Raw genomic sequence first — 16,675 nt, forward strand, 5'->3', positions numbered from 1 at the left:
TGCTGCTAGTTGAATATTCCCTAAATCCCCCCTGTGCTCTGCACGAGCCCATAAATTACAGCCGCGCTGTCTGGCTCTGTTTACTTTTCTAGTGTCACTCACCCTGCTCCCCCGCCCTCCTGCAGAGCGCAGTTCCCTGCCCGAGTCCCTTCTCTCTAATCAGCGGCGAGGGAAGAGACGTGGGCTGGGATCGGCGCTCTGCAGGAGGCGGGGGAGCGGCATGAGTGGCACTAGAATGGTAAACAGAGCCTGCTGCGACACACTCAGTGTCGCCAGCGCGGCTGTAATATATGGGCTAGTGCAGAGAGCAGGGGGGATTTAGGGAATATTCAACTAGCAACAGAGGCTGGGCACTATAGCCAGACCCAGCCTCTGTGTATAGATTTAACTCTAAGATTCCCACCTCGGGTTCTCTTTAAGGCTTCCCTCCCTGCCCTAATGTCCCCCGTCACAGAGTGCAGCCCCCCGAAGGTTAGCGACAAGGCATTGCCGCTAATCACATCTGGGCCGTGCAGCTCCTCTTCCTGCAGTGTGGAGGGAGCTGCATGCGCAGTAAGCTGGAACTGCGGGCTCAGTGCTACTGTGCATGTGCGGCCATGTTCGCATGTCTATGGCGCTGCAAGAAGAGGAGCTGCATGGCCACGCTGCAAGAAGAGGAGCTGCGCCGCCACGCTGCTAGAAGAGAAGCTGCGCGGCCACGCTGCAAGAAGAGGAGCTGCAGCGGCCCACGCTGCAAGAAGAGGAGCTGCGCTGGCCACGCTGCTAGAAGAGGAGCTGCGCAGGCCACGCTGCTAGAAGAGAAGCTGCGCGGCCACGCTGCTAGAAGAGGAGCTGCGCGGCCCACGCTGCAAGAAGAGGAGCTGCGCGGGCCACGCTGCAAGAAGAGGAGCTGCGCGGCCACGCTGCAAGAAGAGGAGCTGCGCGGCCACGCTGCAAGAAGAGGAGCTGCTCGGCCACGCTGCAAGAAGAGGAGCTGCGCGGCCACGCTGCAAGAAGAGGAGCTGCTCGGCCACGCTGCAAGAAGAGGAGCTGCGCAGCCACGCTGCAAGAAGAGAAGCTGCGCAGCCACGCTGCAAGAAGAGGAGCTGCGCCGCCACGCTGCAAGAAGAGGAGCTGTGCCGCCACGCTGCGGAGAGGGTCTCGGGGACATTGAGCCTCTGAGGGAAGCCTCAATAGGATTCTGAGTCTTCCCTCTCTTCAGGGGAGAATCCGATTTTGATCCCGAGCGATCCCTTCTCATAGACATCAGCCTAGGAGTGGGGATTGCTATCCGAGCCTCCCCAGGGGACGGCCAAGTGACACAGCTGTCCCCAGTACAGCACTGCCATAGATCGCATCTCTGTACAATGTAAATAGACGGCTGTTTCGCGGTCTAACCGTCTGCTAGCAGTGATCGCCACTGGTAGATTGATGACAGAGCTCCGTCACTGAAGCTGGGATGCGCCCATTGGCATGCGCAATCCCCTGCAAAACCCCGCACAAGGTCCCTTGACACGTTTCGGCAGTCCTGGGGGCTGCCACTTTCCCAGCGGTCAGGAACGGGTTAAAGCTGATTCTTGCATATCCCATCTGTTTTATAAAGGCAGAATTATTTTCAGCACTGATTTATAGTAAGAGGGCTTTTTGGCCTCTTTTAGGACCCTATACTTTCCTAGTGGTTCTGAGCCAGCATAAGCCATCTAGGTATTCTATAGTACTGGGTAAAAGCCCTTTCCCATAGAGCCATATCAATCCATGCCATGCACTGCTGAGGACCTGCAAGTCTGAAACAGGTTGTATGCATGTTGGATTGGTGTGGCTCTGTAACATGTATATGCTACAGGCTCAGAATACACCAGCGGTTCTGGATAAATGCCTGGCTTTCAGGGGCATAAACAGATGATTTGCATTTTGGGAGTAGTGCTTCATGGGAAACCACAGTTGCTTACATAAAGATGGATTATCATAAAAAACGTTTATGAAGTCAATATTCAGCGTTGCTTTTCAGTTAGTGGGCTTCTTGGTTGCTCTGAGCCCCTAATACTTTGCTAGTGATTGTGCTGTCTGGGTATTCTGTAGTCAGCATTGTGTAAGAGCTGTAATCCGGGTAGCAGGGGGTTAATGGTCTGTGACAGCGAGAGCTAAGCAGATTGCCAGCCTGCGAGTAATGATATGAAGATCTCACAGAACAGGCCACGGGCACTTCCACGCATGTCTCAGATCTGCACTTCAACACTTAATTAGGAGATCTTGGCCAGTATTTCTGTTTACATCCTCTCATTAAGGAAGGAGGAGTAGCAGTGCGGGTTACAGAAACGTGTGCGTGGGATTAGCCTGACACCTGGGAGCGCTATGCTCCATACCTCTATGAAAGGGTCAGTCGTATCCCAGCATGCATCTGCCACACAGACTGCCACAGGAAGGAGGGGCACAAAGCCATGTGGGCTCAGTGGAGGAAGGAATACAATGACTGCTTGACACACAAATCAAAAGCCGCTACAAATACAGGTAGTCCCGGACTTACGAATGACCCGCCGATATGAACGGCATAGATTCTGTGGGGACAAGTAAAGAAAAAAAAAAAAAAAACTTTTCAAATTGGAGTTTGTAGTTTTGAGAAAATGGACATAGTTTTTGAAAGAATGGATTTTTAAAAAATTCAAAGAAAAACAGGCTTTTAAACTTGAATAAGTAGGTACAGGGGCAGAGGTGACACAGAGGGGGACACTGGATGCACAGGGGGGCACAGAGGAGGTACAGGGGCAGAGGTGACACAGAGGGGGACACTAGATGCACAGGGGGGCACAGAGGAGGTACAGGGGCAGAGGTGACACAGAATCGGACACTGGATGCACAGGGGGGCACAGAGGAGGTACAGGGGCAGAGGTGACACAGAGGGGGACACTGGATGCACAGGGGGGCACAGAGGAGGTACAGGGGCAGAGGTGACACAGAGGGGGACACTGGATGCACAGGGGGGCCCAGAGGAGGTACAGGGGCAGAGGTGACACAGAGGGGGACACTAGATGCACAGGGGGCACAGAGGAGGTACAGGGGCAGAGGTGACACAGAGGGGGACACTGGATGCACAGGGGGGCACAGAGGAGGTACAGGGGCAGAGGTGACACAGAGAGGGACACTAGATGCACAGGGGGGCACAGAGGAGGTACAGGGGCAGAGGTGACACAGAGGGGGACACTGGATGCACAGGGGGGCACAGAGGAGGTACAGGGGCAGAGGTGACACAGAGGGGGACACTGGATGCACAGGGGGGCACAGAGGAGGTACAGGGGCAGAGGTGACACAGAGGGGGACACTAGATGCACAGGGGGGCACAGAGGAGGTACAGGGGCAGAGGTGACACAGAGGGGGGACACTGGAGGCACAGGGGGGGGGGGCACAGAGGAGGTACAGGGGCAGAGGTGACACAGAGGGGGACACTAGATGCACAGGGGGGCACAGAGGAGGTACAGGGGCAGAGGTGACACAGAGGGGGACACTGGATGCACAGGGGGGCACAGAGGAGGTACAGGGGCAGAGGTGACACAGAGGGGGACACTGGATGCACAGGGGGGCACAGAGGAGGTACAGGGGCAGAGGTGACACAGAGGGGGACACTGGATGCACAGGGGGGCACAGAGGAGGTACAGGGGCAGAGGTGACACAGAGGGGGACACTAGATGCACAGGGGGGCACAGAGGAGGTACAGGGGCAGAGGTGACACAGAGGGGGACACTGGAGGCACAGGGGAGGTACAGGGGCAGAGGTGACACAGAGGGGGACACTGGATGCACAGGGGGGCACAGAGAAGGTACAGGGGACAGAGGTGACACAGAGGGGACACTGGATGCACAGGGGGGCACAGAGGAGGTACAGGGGGCAGAGGTGACACAGAGGGGGACACTGGAGGTACTGGGGGGCACAGAGGAGGTACAGGGGCAGAGGTGACACAGAGGGGTACACTGGATGCACAGGGGGGCACAGAGGAGGTACAGGGGCAGAGGTGACACAGAGGGGGACACTGGAGGCAAAGGGGAGGTACAGGGGCAGAGGTGACACAGAGGGGGACACTGGATGCACAGGGGGGCACAAAGGAGGTACAGGGGACCGAGGTGACACAGAGGGGGACACTGGATGCACAGGGGGGCACAGAGGAGGTACAGGGGCAGAGGTGACACAGAGGGGGACACTGGATGCACAGGGGGGCACAGAGGAGGTACAGGGGGCAGAGGTGACACAAAGGGGGACACTGGATGCACAGGGGGGCACAGAGGAGGTACAGGGGACAGAGGTGACACAGAGGGGACACTGGATACACAGGGGGGCACAGAGGAGGAACAGGGGCAGAGGTGAAACAGAGGGGGACACTGGATGCACAGGGGGGCACAGAGGAGGTACAGGGGCAGAGGTGACACAGAGGGGGACACTGGATGCACAGGGGGGCACAGAGAAGGTACAGGGGACAGAGGTGACACAGAGGGGGACACTGGATGCACAGGGGGGCACAGAGGAGGTACAGGGGGCAGAGGTGACACAGAGGGGGACACTGGAGGTACTGGGGGGCACAGAGGAGGTACAGGGGCAGAGGTGACACAGAGGGGTACACTGGATGCACAGGGGGGCACAGAGGAGGTACAGGGGCAGAGGTGACACAGAGGGGGACACTGGAGGCAAAGGGGAGGTACAGGGGCAGAGGTGACACAGAGGGGGACACTGGATGCACAGGGGGGCACAAAGGAGGTACAGGGGACCGAGGTGACACAGAGGGGGACACTGGATGCACAGGGGGGCACAGAGGAGGTACAGGGGCAGAGGTGACACAGAGGGGGACACTGGATGCACAGGGGGGCACAGAGGAGGTACAGGGGGCAGAGGTGACACAAAGGGGGACACTGGATGCACAGGGGGGCACAGAGGAGGTACAGGGGACAGAGGTGACACAGAGGGGGACACTGGATACACAGGGGGGCACAGAGGAGGAACAGGGGCAGAGGTGACACAGAGGGGGACACTGGATGCACAGGGGGGCACAGAGGAGGTACAGGGGCAGAGGTGACACAGAATCGGACACTGGAGGTACAGGGGGGGGGGGGGGAACAGAGGAGGTACAGAGGGCAAAGGGGACACAGAGAGGGACACTGGAGGCACAGGGGCAGAGGTGACACAGAGAGGGACACTGGAGGTACAGGGGGGGGGGGGGACAGAGGAGGTACAGGGGGCAGAGGTGACACAGAGGGGGACACTGGACAGGCACAGGGGAGGTACAGGGGCAGAGGTGACACAGAGGGGGACACTGGGGGGGGGCACAGAGGAGGTACAGGGGACAGAAATGGCACAGTGTCCTGACTTAATGACAGATTCAGGTTAAGAACGAACCTACAGTCCCTATCTCGTTCGTTAATCGGGGACTACCTGTATACGGAGCACGTGCATTTCAATTAAAATGAATATAATGTTTCTGGAATAGCAACACAGTGGTGAACATTATACACAACAACAGGGCTGTGGCGTCAGAGTCGAGGAGTCGGAGCAATTTTTGCGTATCTGGAGTCAGAGTAGGAATGGGATGATTTTCTACCCACTCCATAACCCTGCAAGGCCCGTGGAATCGGAAATAGATCAAATTTTGGGTACCTGGAGCCGGAGAAGTTGTTTCCTAAACGGAGGAGTCGGAGCCGGATGATTTTTGTACCCACTCTATAGCCCTGCAAGTATAAATTTTATGTACCTAGAGTTGGAGTTTTCATAAACTGAGGAGTAGAGTCGGAGTTGGATGATTCGTACCAACTCCACAGCCCTGATCATCAAGGCTTAGGCCGGTTCACATTAGGGTTTGCCAACGGAACCGGCCGTACAGTTCCGTGGTCCGTTCCTCTGAGCGGACGAAAAAAAATGCAGCAGGACCCAATTTTCCGGACCGTTTTGCTCAGCGGAACGGACACGGAAGGTTTTGCAGCTACATAGTAACAAATAGAAAACTGACAGTTTTTCCTGATCCTGATGGCCAGATCCCTACGGCCGGATCCACAGAAAAACGCTAATGTGAACCGGGCCTGAGAAAGGATTTGGAAGCAACGTCAATGAATAGAACATACATGCACCTACCGTCACAGGGCGGCTGCCTAAGAAGTTCAAGTCGCTGTTCTCTCCAAACAGGTAACCTTCTGGGTGGCTGGACTCAAACTTCTCGCCACCCATGATAAAGTGGCTGGCAAAGTAACTGCCTATGAGAGACAACAGGTGACAAAATGAACCCTCTATGTCATTGTGAATCCAAAAGCAGATATCAGCACTAAAAACACAGAAAACAAGTTCTGAAATTTAAAAACATATTGAAGAAAGAAAATACAATCCATAGAACAAAAGATCCCGGTAATTATGATTGTAAGAGAGGCTTGTTTAAAGGAAACCTTAAGTCATAAAAAAGGCAGTTTTACTTACCTGGGGATTCAACCGGCCCCCCTGCAGTCGCCCTGAGCCCGCGCCGGTACCCAATTCTCCTATCCCCACCCCCGCTCAGTTTCGCTTTTTTGGCGACTGAGCCTGTCACCGACCACTGCGCATCCTCGTCACCAGGGTAGTCCTACGAGAAAATCTCTGCGGCGCCTGCGCAGGGCCACTTTCCAGTGTTTTGGGGGGGGGGGGGGGGGGGGAGATTGGAGTTTGGATAGGTGTATAGGTTGAATTATTATTATTTACCATTTATATAGCGCTAACATTTTCCACAGCGCTGTACAGAGTCTCTTGTCATGTAACTAATGGGAAAAGATAGGCGTAATAACAAATCAAGATGTAGGTTAGGGCTGAACGATTTTAGGAAAAGATTGAATTTCTGTCAGAAATCGTGATTTCGATTCGATTCTTGATTTTCGATACATGACAATGGATCAGCACACCGATGGCGAGTATGAGTGCCCCCAGTATAGATTAACTAGCTATAGGTGCCCCTGTAAAGGTTAGCCAGCCATAGGTAATGCAGTACAGGTTAGCTAGCCATAAGTGCCGCATTATAGGTTAGGCCGTATAGGTGCCGCAGTACAGGTTAGCCACTATAGGTGCCGCAGTACAGGTTAGCCACTATAGGGGCAGCAGTACAGGTTAGCCACTATAGGTGCCGCAGTACAGGTTAGCCAGTATAGGTGCCGCAGTACAGGTTAGCCAGTGTAGGTGCCGCAGTACAGGTTAGCCACTATAGGTGCCGCAGTACAGGTTAGCCACTATAGGTGCCGCAGTACAGGTTAGCCACTATAGGTGCCGCAGTACAGGTTAGCCACTATATGTTCCGCAGTACAGGTTAGCCAGTGTAGGTGCCGCAGTACAGGTTAGCCAGTGTAGGTGCCACAGTACAGGTTAGCCACTATAGGTTCCGCAGTACAGGTTAGCCAGTGTAGGTGCCGCAGTACAGGTTAGCCAGTGTAGGTGCCGCAGTACAGGTTAGCCAGTGTAGGTGCCGCAGTACAGGTTAGCCACTATAGGTGCCGCAGTACAGGTTAGCCACTATAGGTGCCGCAGTACAGGTTAGCCAGTGTAGGTGCCGCAGTACAGGTTAGCCAGTGTAGGTGCCGCAGTACAGGTTAGCCAGTGTAGGTGCCGCAGTACAGGTTAGTCAGTGTAGGTGCCGCAGTACAGGTTAGCCAGTGTAGGTGCCGCAGTACAGGTTAGCCAGTGTAGGTGCCACAGTACAGGTTAGCCAGTATAGGTGCCACAGTACAGGTTAGCCACTATAGGTGCCGCAGTACAGGTTAGCCACTATAGGTGCCGCAGTACAGGTTAGCCACTATAGGTGCCGCAGTACAGGTTAGCCACTATAGGTGCCGCAGTACAGGTTAGCCACTATAGGTGCCGCAGTACAGGTTAGCCACTATAGGTGCCGCAGTACAGGTTAGCCACTATAGGTGCCGCAGTACAGGTTAGCCACTATAGGTGCCGCAGTACAGGTTAGCCACTATAGGTGCCGCAGTACAGGTTAGCCACTATAGGTGCCGCAGTACAGGTTAGCCAGTGTAGGTGCCGCAGTACAGGTTAGCCACTATAGGTGCCGCAGCACAGGTTAGCCAGTATAGGTGCCGCAGTACAGGTTAGCCAGTGTAGGTGCCGCAGTACAGGTTAGCCAGTGTAGGTGCCGCAGTACAGGTTAGCTAGCCATAGGTGCTGCAGTATAGGTTAGGCAATACAGGTTAGCCTCTATAGGTGCCGCAGTTCAGGTTAGCAAGTATAGGTACCGCAGTACAGGTTAGCCACTATAGGTGCCGCAGTTCACGTTAGCCAGTGTAGGTGCCGCAGTACAGGTTAGCCAGTATAGGTGCCACAGTACAGGTTAGCCACTATAGGTGCCGCAGTACAGGTTAGCCACTATAGCTGCCGCAGTACAGGTTAGCCAGTGTAGGTGCCGCAGTACAGGTTAGCCACTATAGGTGCCGCAGTACAGGTTAGCCAGTGTAGGTGCCGCAGTACAGGTTAGCCACTATAGGTGCCGCAGTACAGGTTAGCCAGTATAGGTGCCGCAGTACAGGTTAGCCACTATAGGTGCCGCAGTACAGGTTAGCCACTATAGGTGCCGCAGTACAGGTTAGCCAGTGTAGGTGCCGCAGTACAGGTTAGCCAGTGTAGGTGCCGCAGTACAGGTTAGCCAGTGTAGGTGCCGCAGTACAGGTTAGCCAGTGTAGGTGCCGCAGTACAGGTTAGCCAGTGTAGGTGCCGCAGTACAGGTTAGCCAGTGTAGGTGCCGCAGTACAGGTTAGCCAGTGTAGGTGCCGCAGTACAGGTTAGCCAGTGTAGGTGCCGCAGTACAGGTTAGCCAGTGTAGGTGCCACAGTACAGGTTAGCCACTATAGGTGCCGCAGTACAGGTTAGCCACTATAGCTGCCGCAGTACAGGTTAGCCAGTGTAGGTGCCGCAGTACAGGTTAGCCACTATAGGTGCCGCAGTACAGGTTAGCCAGTGTAGGTGCCGCAGTACAGGTTAGCCAGTGTAGGTGCCGCAGTACAGGTTAGCCACTATAGGTGCCGCAGTACAGGTTAGCCACTATAGGTGCCGCAGTACAGGTTAGCCAGTGTAGGTGCCGCAGTACAGGTTAGCCAGTGTAGGTGCCGCAGTACAGGTTAGCCAGTGTAGGTGCCGCAGTACAGGTTAGCCAGTGTAGGTGCCGCAGTACAGGTTAGCCAGTGTAGGTGCCACAGTACAGGTTAGCCACTATAGCTGCCGCAGTACAGGTTAGCCAGTGTAGGTGGCGCAGTACAGGTTAGCCAGTGTAGGTGCCACAGTACACGTTAGCCACTATAGGTGCCGCAGTACAGGTTAGCCACTATAGCTGCTGCAGTACAGGTTAGCCAGTGTAGGTGCCGCAGTACAGGTTAGCCACTATAGGTGCCGCAGTACAGGTTAGCCAGTGTAGGTGCCGCAGTACAGGTTAGCCAGTGTAGGTGCCGCAGTACAGGTTAGCCACTATAGGTGCCGCAGTACAGGTTAGCCACTATAGGTGCCGCAGTACAGGTTAGCCAGTGTAGGTGCCGCAGTACAGGTTAGCCAGTGTAGGTGCCGCAGTACAGGTTAGCCAGTGTAGGTGCCGCAGTACAGGTTAGCCAGTGTAGGTGCCGCAGTACAGGTTAGCCAGTGTAGGTGCCACAGTACAGGTTAGCCACTATAGCTGCCGCAGTACAGGTTAGCCAGTGTAGGTGCCGCAGTACAGGTTAGCCACTATAGGTGCCGCAGTACAGGTTAGCCAGTGTAGGTGCCGCAGTACAGGTTAGCCACTATAGGTGCCGCAGTACAGGTTAGCCACTATAGGTGCCGCAGTACAGGTTAGCCACTATAGGTGCCGCAGTACAGGTTAGCTACTGTAGGTGCCGCAGTACAGGTTAGCCAGTGTAGGTGCCGCAGTACAGGTTAGCCAGTGTAGGTGCCGCAGTACAGGTTAGCCAGTGTAGGTGCCGCAGTACAGGTTAGCCAGTGTAGGTGCCGCAGTACAGGTTAGCCAGTGTAGGTGCCGCAGTACAGGTTAGCCAGTGTAGGTGCCGCAGTACAGGTTAGCCAGTGTAGGTGCCGCAGTACAGGTTAGCCAGTATAGGTGCCGCAGTACAGGTTAGCCAGTATAGGTGCCGCAGTACAGGTTAGCCACTATAGGTGCCGCAGTACAGGTTAGCCAGTATAGGTGCCGCAGTACAGGTTAGCCAGTATAGGTGCCGCAGTACAGGTTAGCCAGTATAGGTGCCGAAGTACAGGTTAGCCAGTATAGGTGCCGCAGTACAGGTTAGCCACTGTAGGTGCCGCAGTACAGGTTAGCCAGTGTAGGTGCTGCAGTACAGGTTAGCCAGTGTAGGTGCCGCAGTACAGGTTAGCCAGTGTAGATGCCGCAGTACAGGTTAGCCAGTATAGGTGCCGCAGTAGAGGTTAGCCACTATAGGTGCCGCAGTACAGGTTAGCCACTATAGGTGCCGCAGTACAGGTTAGCCAGTGTAGGTGCTGCAGTACAGGTTAGCCAGTGTAGGTGCCGCAGTACAGGTTAGCCAGTATAAGTGCCACAGTACAGGTTAGCCAGTATAGGTGCCGCAGTACAGGTTAGCCACTATAGGTGCCGCAGTACAGGTTAGCCACTATAGGTGCCGCAGTACAGGTTAGCCACTATAGGTGCCGCAGTACAGGTTAGCCACTATAGGTGCCGCAGTACAGGTTAGCCACTATAGGTTCCGCAGTACAGGTTAGCCAGTATAGGTGCCGCAGTACAGGTTAGCCAGTATAGGTGCCGCAGTACAGGTAAGCCACTATAGGTGCAGCAGTAAAGGTTAGCCAGTATAGATGCAGCAGTACAGGTTAGCCAGTATAGATGTCGCAGTACAGGTTAGCCACTATAGTTGCCGCAGTACAGGTTAGCCACTATAGGTGCCGCAGTACAGGTTAGCCACTATAGGTGCCGCAGTACAGGTTAGCCACTATAGGTGCCGCAGTACAGGTTAGCCAGTATAGGTGCCGCAGTACAGGTTAGCCAGTGTAGGTGCCGCAGTACAGGTTAGCCAGTGTAGGTGCCGCAGTACAGGTTAGCCAGTGTAGGTGCTGCAGTACAGGTTAGCCAGTGTAGGTGCCGCAGTACAGGTTAGCCAGTGTAGGTGCCGCAGTACAGGTTAGCCAGTATAGGTGCCGCAGTACAGGTGCCACAGTACAGGTTAGCCAGTATAGGTGCCGCAGTACAGGTTAGCCACTATAGGTGCCGCAGTACAGGTTAGCCACTATAGGTGCCGTAGTACAGGTTAGCCACTATAGGTGCCGCAGTACAGGTTAGCCAGTATAGGTGCCGCAGTACAAGTTAGCCAGTGTAGGTGCCGCAGTACAGGTTAGCCAGTGTAGGTGCCGCAGTACAGGTTAGTCAGTATAGGTGCCACAGTACAGGTTAGCCACTATAGGTGCCGCAGTACAGGTTAGCCACTATAGGTGCCGCAGTACAGGTTAGCCAGTATAGGTGCCGCAGTACAGGTTAGCCAGTATAGGTGCCACAGTACAGGTTAGCCAGTATAGGTGCCGCAGTACAGGTTAGCCACTATAGGTGCAGCAGTACAGGTTAGCCAGTGTAGGTGCCGCAGTACAGGTTAGCCAGTGTAGGTGCCGCAGTACAGGTTAGCCAGTGTAGGTGCCGCAGTACAGGTTAGCCAGTGTAGGTGCCGCAGTACAGGTTAGCCAGTGTAGGTGCCGCAGTACAGGTTAGCCAGTGTAGGTGCCGCAGTACAGGTTAGCCAGTGTAGGTGCCGCAGTACAGGTTAGCTAGCCATAGGTGCTGCAGTACAGGTTAGCCACTATAGGTGCCGCAGTACAGGTTAGCCACTATAGGTGCCGCAGTACAGGTTAGCCAGTGTAGGTGCCGCAGTACAGGTTAGCCAGTGTAGGTGCCGCAGTACAGGTTAGCCAGTGTAGGTGCCGCAGTACAGGTTAGCCAGTGTAGGTGCCGCAGTACAGGTTAGCCAGTGTAGGTGCCACAGTACAGGTTAGCCACTATAGCTGCCGCAGTACAGGTTAGCCAGTGTAGGTGCCGCAGTACAGGTTAGCCACTATAGGTGCCGCAGTACAGGTTAGCCAGTGTAGGTTCCGCAGTACAGGTTAGCCAGTGTAGGTGCCGCAGTACAGGTTAGCCACTATAGGTGCCGCAGTACAGGTTAGCCACTATAGGTGCCGCAGTACAGGTTAGCTACTGTAGGTGCCGCAGTACAGGTTAGCCAGTGTAGGTGCCGCAGTACAGGTTAGCCAGTGTAGGTGCCGCAGTACAGGTTAGCCAGTGTAGGTGCCGCAGTACAGGTTAGCCAGTGTAGGTGCCGCAGTACAGGTTAGCCAGTGTAGGTGCCGCAGTACAGGTTAGCCAGTGTAGGTGCCGCAGTACAGGTTAGCCACTATAGGTGCCGCAGTACAGGTTAGCCACTATAGGTGCCGCAGTACAGGTTAGCCACTATAGGTGCCGCAGTACAGGTTAGCCACTATAGGTTCCGCAGTACAGGTTAGCCAGTATAGGTGCCGCAGTACAGGTTAGCCAGTATAGGTGCCGCAGTACAGGTAAGCCACTATAGGTGCAGCAGTAAAGGTTAGCCAGTATAGATGCAGCAGTACAGGTTAGCCAGTATAGATGTCGCAGTACAGGTTAGCCACTATAGTTGCCGCAGTACAGGTTAGCCACTATAGGTGCCGCAGTACAGGTTAGCCACTATAGGTGCCGCAGTACAGGTTAGCCACTATAGGTGCCGCAGTACAGGTTAGCCAGTATAGGTGCCGCAGTACAGGTTAGCCAGTGTAGGTGCCGCAGTACAGGTTAGCCAGTGTAGGTGCCGCAGTACAGGTTAGCCAGTGTAGGTGCTGCAGTACAGGTTAGCCAGTGTAGGTGCCGCAGTACAGGTTAGCCAGTGTAGGTGCCGCAGTACAGGTTAGCCAGTATAGGTGCCGCAGTACAGGTGCCACAGTACAGGTTAGCCAGTATAGGTGCCGCAGTACAGGTTAGCCACTATAGGTGCCGCAGTACAGGTTAGCCACTATAGGTGCCGTAGTACAGGTTAGCCACTATAGGTGCCGCAGTACAGGTTAGCCAGTATAGGTGCCGCAGTACAAGTTAGCCAGTGTAGGTGCCGCAGTACAGGTTAGCCAGTGTAGGTGCCGCAGTACAGGTTAGTCAGTATAGGTGCCACAGTACAGGTTAGCCACTATAGGTGCCGCAGTACAGGTTAGCCACTATAGGTGCCGCAGTACAGGTTAGCCACTATAGGTGCCGCAGTACAGGTTAGCCAGTATAGGTGCCGCAGTACAGGTTAGCCAGTATAGGTGCCACAGTACAGGTTAGCCAGTATAGGTGCCGCAGTACAGGTTAGCCACTATAGGTGCAGCAGTACAGGTTAGCCAGTGTAGGTGCCGCAGTACAGGTTAGCCAGTGTAGGTGCCGCAGTACAGGTTAGCCAGTGTAGGTGCCGCAGTACAGGTTAGCCAGTGTAGGTGCCGCAGTACAGGTTAGCCAGTGTAGGTGCCGCAGTACAGGTTAGCCAGTGTAGGTGCCGCAGTACAGGTTAGCCAGTGTAGGTGCCGCAGTACAGGTTAGCTAGCCATAGGTGCTGCAGTACAGGTTAGCCACTATAGGTGCCGCAGTACAGGTTAGCCACTATAGGTGCCGCAGTACAGGTTAGCCAGTGTAGGTGCCGCAGTACAGGTTAGCCAGTGTAGGTGCCGCAGTACAGGTTAGCCAGTGTAGGTGCCGCAGTACAGGTTAGCCAGTGTAGGTGCCGCAGTACAGGTTAGCCAGTGTAGGTGCCACAGTACAGGTTAGCCAGTGTAGGTGCCACAGTACAGGTTAGCCACTATAGCTGCCGCAGTACAGGTTAGCCAGTGTAGGTGCCGCAGTACAGGTTAGCCACTATAGGTGCCGCAGTACAGGTTAGCCAGTGTAGGTTCCGCAGTACAGGTTAGCCAGTGTAGGTGCCGCAGTACAGGTTAGCCACTATAGGTGCCGCAGTACAGGTTAGCCACTATAGGTGCCGCAGTACAGGTTAGCTACTGTAGGTGCCGCAGTACAGGTTAGCCAGTGTAGGTGCCGCAGTACAGGTTAGCCAGTGTAGGTGCCGCAGTACAGGTTAGCCAGTGTAGGTGCCGCAGTACAGGTTAGCCAGTGTAGGTGCCGCAGTACAGGTTAGCCAGTGTAGGTGCCGCAGTACAGGTTAGCCAGTGTAGGTGCCGCAGTACAGGTTAGCCAGTGTAGGTGCCGCAGTACAGGTTAGCCAGTGTAGGTGCCGCAGTACAGGTTAGCCAGTATAGGTGCCGCAGTACAGGTTAGCCAGTATAGGTGCCGCAGTACAGGTTAGCCACTATAGGTGCCGCAGTACAGGTTAGCCAGTATAGGTGCCGCAGTACAGGTTAGCCAGTATAGGTGCCGCAGTACAGGTTAGCCAGTATAGGTGCCGAAGTACAGGTTAGCCAGTATAGGTGCCGCAGTACAGGTTAGCCACTATAGGTGCCGCAGTACAGGTTAGCCAGTGTAGGTGCCGCAGTACAGGTTAGCCAGTGTAGGTGCCGCAGTACAGGTTAGCCAGTATAGGTGCCGCAGTAGAGGTTAGCCACTATAGGTGCCGCAGTACAGGTTAGCCACTATAGGTGCCGCAGTACAGGTTAGCCAGTGTAGGTGCTGCAGTACAGGTTAGCCAGTGTAGGTGCCGCAGTACAGGTTAGCCAGTATAAGTGCCACAGTACAGGTTAGCCAGTATAGGTGCCGCAGTACAGGTTAGCCACTATAGGTGCCGCAGTACAGGTTAGCCACTATAGGTGCCGCAGTACAGGTTAGCCACTATAGGTGCCGCAGTACAGGTTAGCCACTATAGGTGCCGCAGTACAGGTTAGCCACTATAGGTGCCGCAGTACAGGTTAGCCAGTATAGGTGCCGCAGTACAGGTTAGCCAGTATAGGTGCCGCAGTACAGGTAAGCCACTATAGGTGCAGCAGTAAAGGTTAGCCAGTATAGATGCAGCAGTACAGGTTAGCCAGTATAGATGTCGCAGTACAGGTTAGCCACTATAGTTGCCGCAGTACAGGTTAGCCACTATAGGTGCCGCAGTACAGGTTAGCCACTATAGGTGCCGCAGTACAGGTTAGCCACTATAGGTGCCGCAGTACAGGTTAGCCACTATAGGTGCCGCAGTACAGGTTAGCCAGTATAGGTGCCGCAGTACAGGTTAGCCAGTGTAGGTGCCGCAGTACAGGTTAGCCAGTGTAGGTGCCGCAGTACAGGTTAGCCAGTGTAGGTGCCGCAGTACAGGTTAGCCAGTGTAGGTGCTGCAGTACAGGTTAGCCAGTGTAGGTGCCGCAGTACAGGTTAGCCAGTGTAGGTGCCGCAGTACAGGTTAGCCAGTATAGGTGCCGCAGTACAGGTGCCACAGTACAGGTTAGCCAGTATAGGTGCCGCAGTACAGGTTAGCCACTATAGGTGCCGCAGTACAGGTTAGCCACTATAGGTGCCGTAGTACAGGTTAGCCACTATAGGTGCCGCAGTACAGGTTAGCCAGTATAGGTGCCGCAGTACAAGTTAGCCAGTGTAGGTGCCGCAGTACAGGTTAGCCAGTGTAGGTGCCGCAGTACAGGTTAGTCAGTATAGGTGCCACAGTACAGGTTAGCCACTATAGGTGCCGCAGTACAGGTTAGCCACTATAGGTGCCGCAGTACAGGTTAGCCACTATAGGTGCCGCAGTACAGGTTAGCCAGTATAGGTGCCGCAGTACAGGTTAGCCAGTATAGGTGCCACAGTACAGGTTAGCCAGTATAGGTGCCGCAGTACAGGTTAGCCACTATAGGTGCAGCAGTACAGGTTAGCCAGTATAGGTGCCGCAGTACAGGTTAGCCAGTGTAGGTGCCGCAGTACAGGTTAGCCAGTGTAGGTGCCGCAGTACAGGTTAGCCAGTGTAGGTGCCGCAGTACAGGTTAGCCAGTGTAGGTGCCGCAGTACAGGTTAGCCAGTGTAGGTGCCGCAGTACAGGTTAGCTAGCCATAGGTGCTGCAGTATAGGTTAGCCACTATAGGTGCCGCAGTACAGGTTAGCCAGTGTAGGTGCAGCAGTACAGGTTAGCCAGTATAGATGCAGCAGTACAGGTTAGCCAGTATAGATGCCGCAGTACAGGTTAGCCAGTATAGATGCCGCAGTACAGGATCCCCCTGCAGCGGCTCCCCCCTCCCTTCGCAGTGACAGCAGGCAGCCTGTGCTGTTACTCACCTTGCCTCTTGTACATGCAGATCATACCACCAGTTCTGGTCCTCTCTGTCTACAGTACTGGGGCGCAGCTTAATGACGTCATAAAGCCACACGCCCCGGTACCGTGGCCAGAGGGAACCGGAGCTGGTGGTGCGATCTGTGCGAGTGAGAGGCACGGTGAGTGCAGCACCAGCTGCCCGCTATCGCTGTGGAGGGAGTGAGAGAGAGAGGAGGGGGGACATCGCTGCAGGGGGAGTAAAAAAAAATGCATCTTTGACGAGGACGTTGTAGTCTTCTCCGCAAATCGCAATTCAATCTTAAAATCATTCAGCCCTAGTTAGGGTTAGGCATCATTTGCTTCACAAGCTTGGAAGTTAAAGTTAGGCATAGCGGAAGGGTGATGAAAAACACTGGAGGAGGCGCCCATGATGATGATATGATACTGCTAGATGTTGTATATATGACAGGTATAATTTCTTATCTTCTCAGAAAGACATACCATTATTT

General features: G+C 54.5%; 1 protein-coding gene across 3 annotated transcripts in view; it reads right to left on the reverse strand.

The window, feature by feature from the left end:
- Positions 1-16,675, reverse strand: part of RNF157 (ring finger protein 157) — a 171,202-nt gene that overhangs the window by 103,884 nt on the left and 50,643 nt on the right. For all 3 annotated transcript variants that reach the window (XM_068263676.1, XM_068263674.1, XM_068263675.1), the window contains exon 3: positions 6,085-6,203. In XM_068263676.1, the coding sequence (XP_068119777.1) occupies positions 6,085-6,203 (119 nt within the window). The remainder of the gene's footprint in view (positions 1-6,084; positions 6,204-16,675) is intronic.

The sequence above is a fragment of the Hyperolius riggenbachi genome, chromosome 12 (genome assembly GCF_040937935.1).
Source record: "Hyperolius riggenbachi isolate aHypRig1 chromosome 12, aHypRig1.pri, whole genome shotgun sequence".
In the NCBI taxonomy this organism is placed as follows: Eukaryota; Metazoa; Chordata; class Amphibia; order Anura; family Hyperoliidae; genus Hyperolius; species Hyperolius riggenbachi.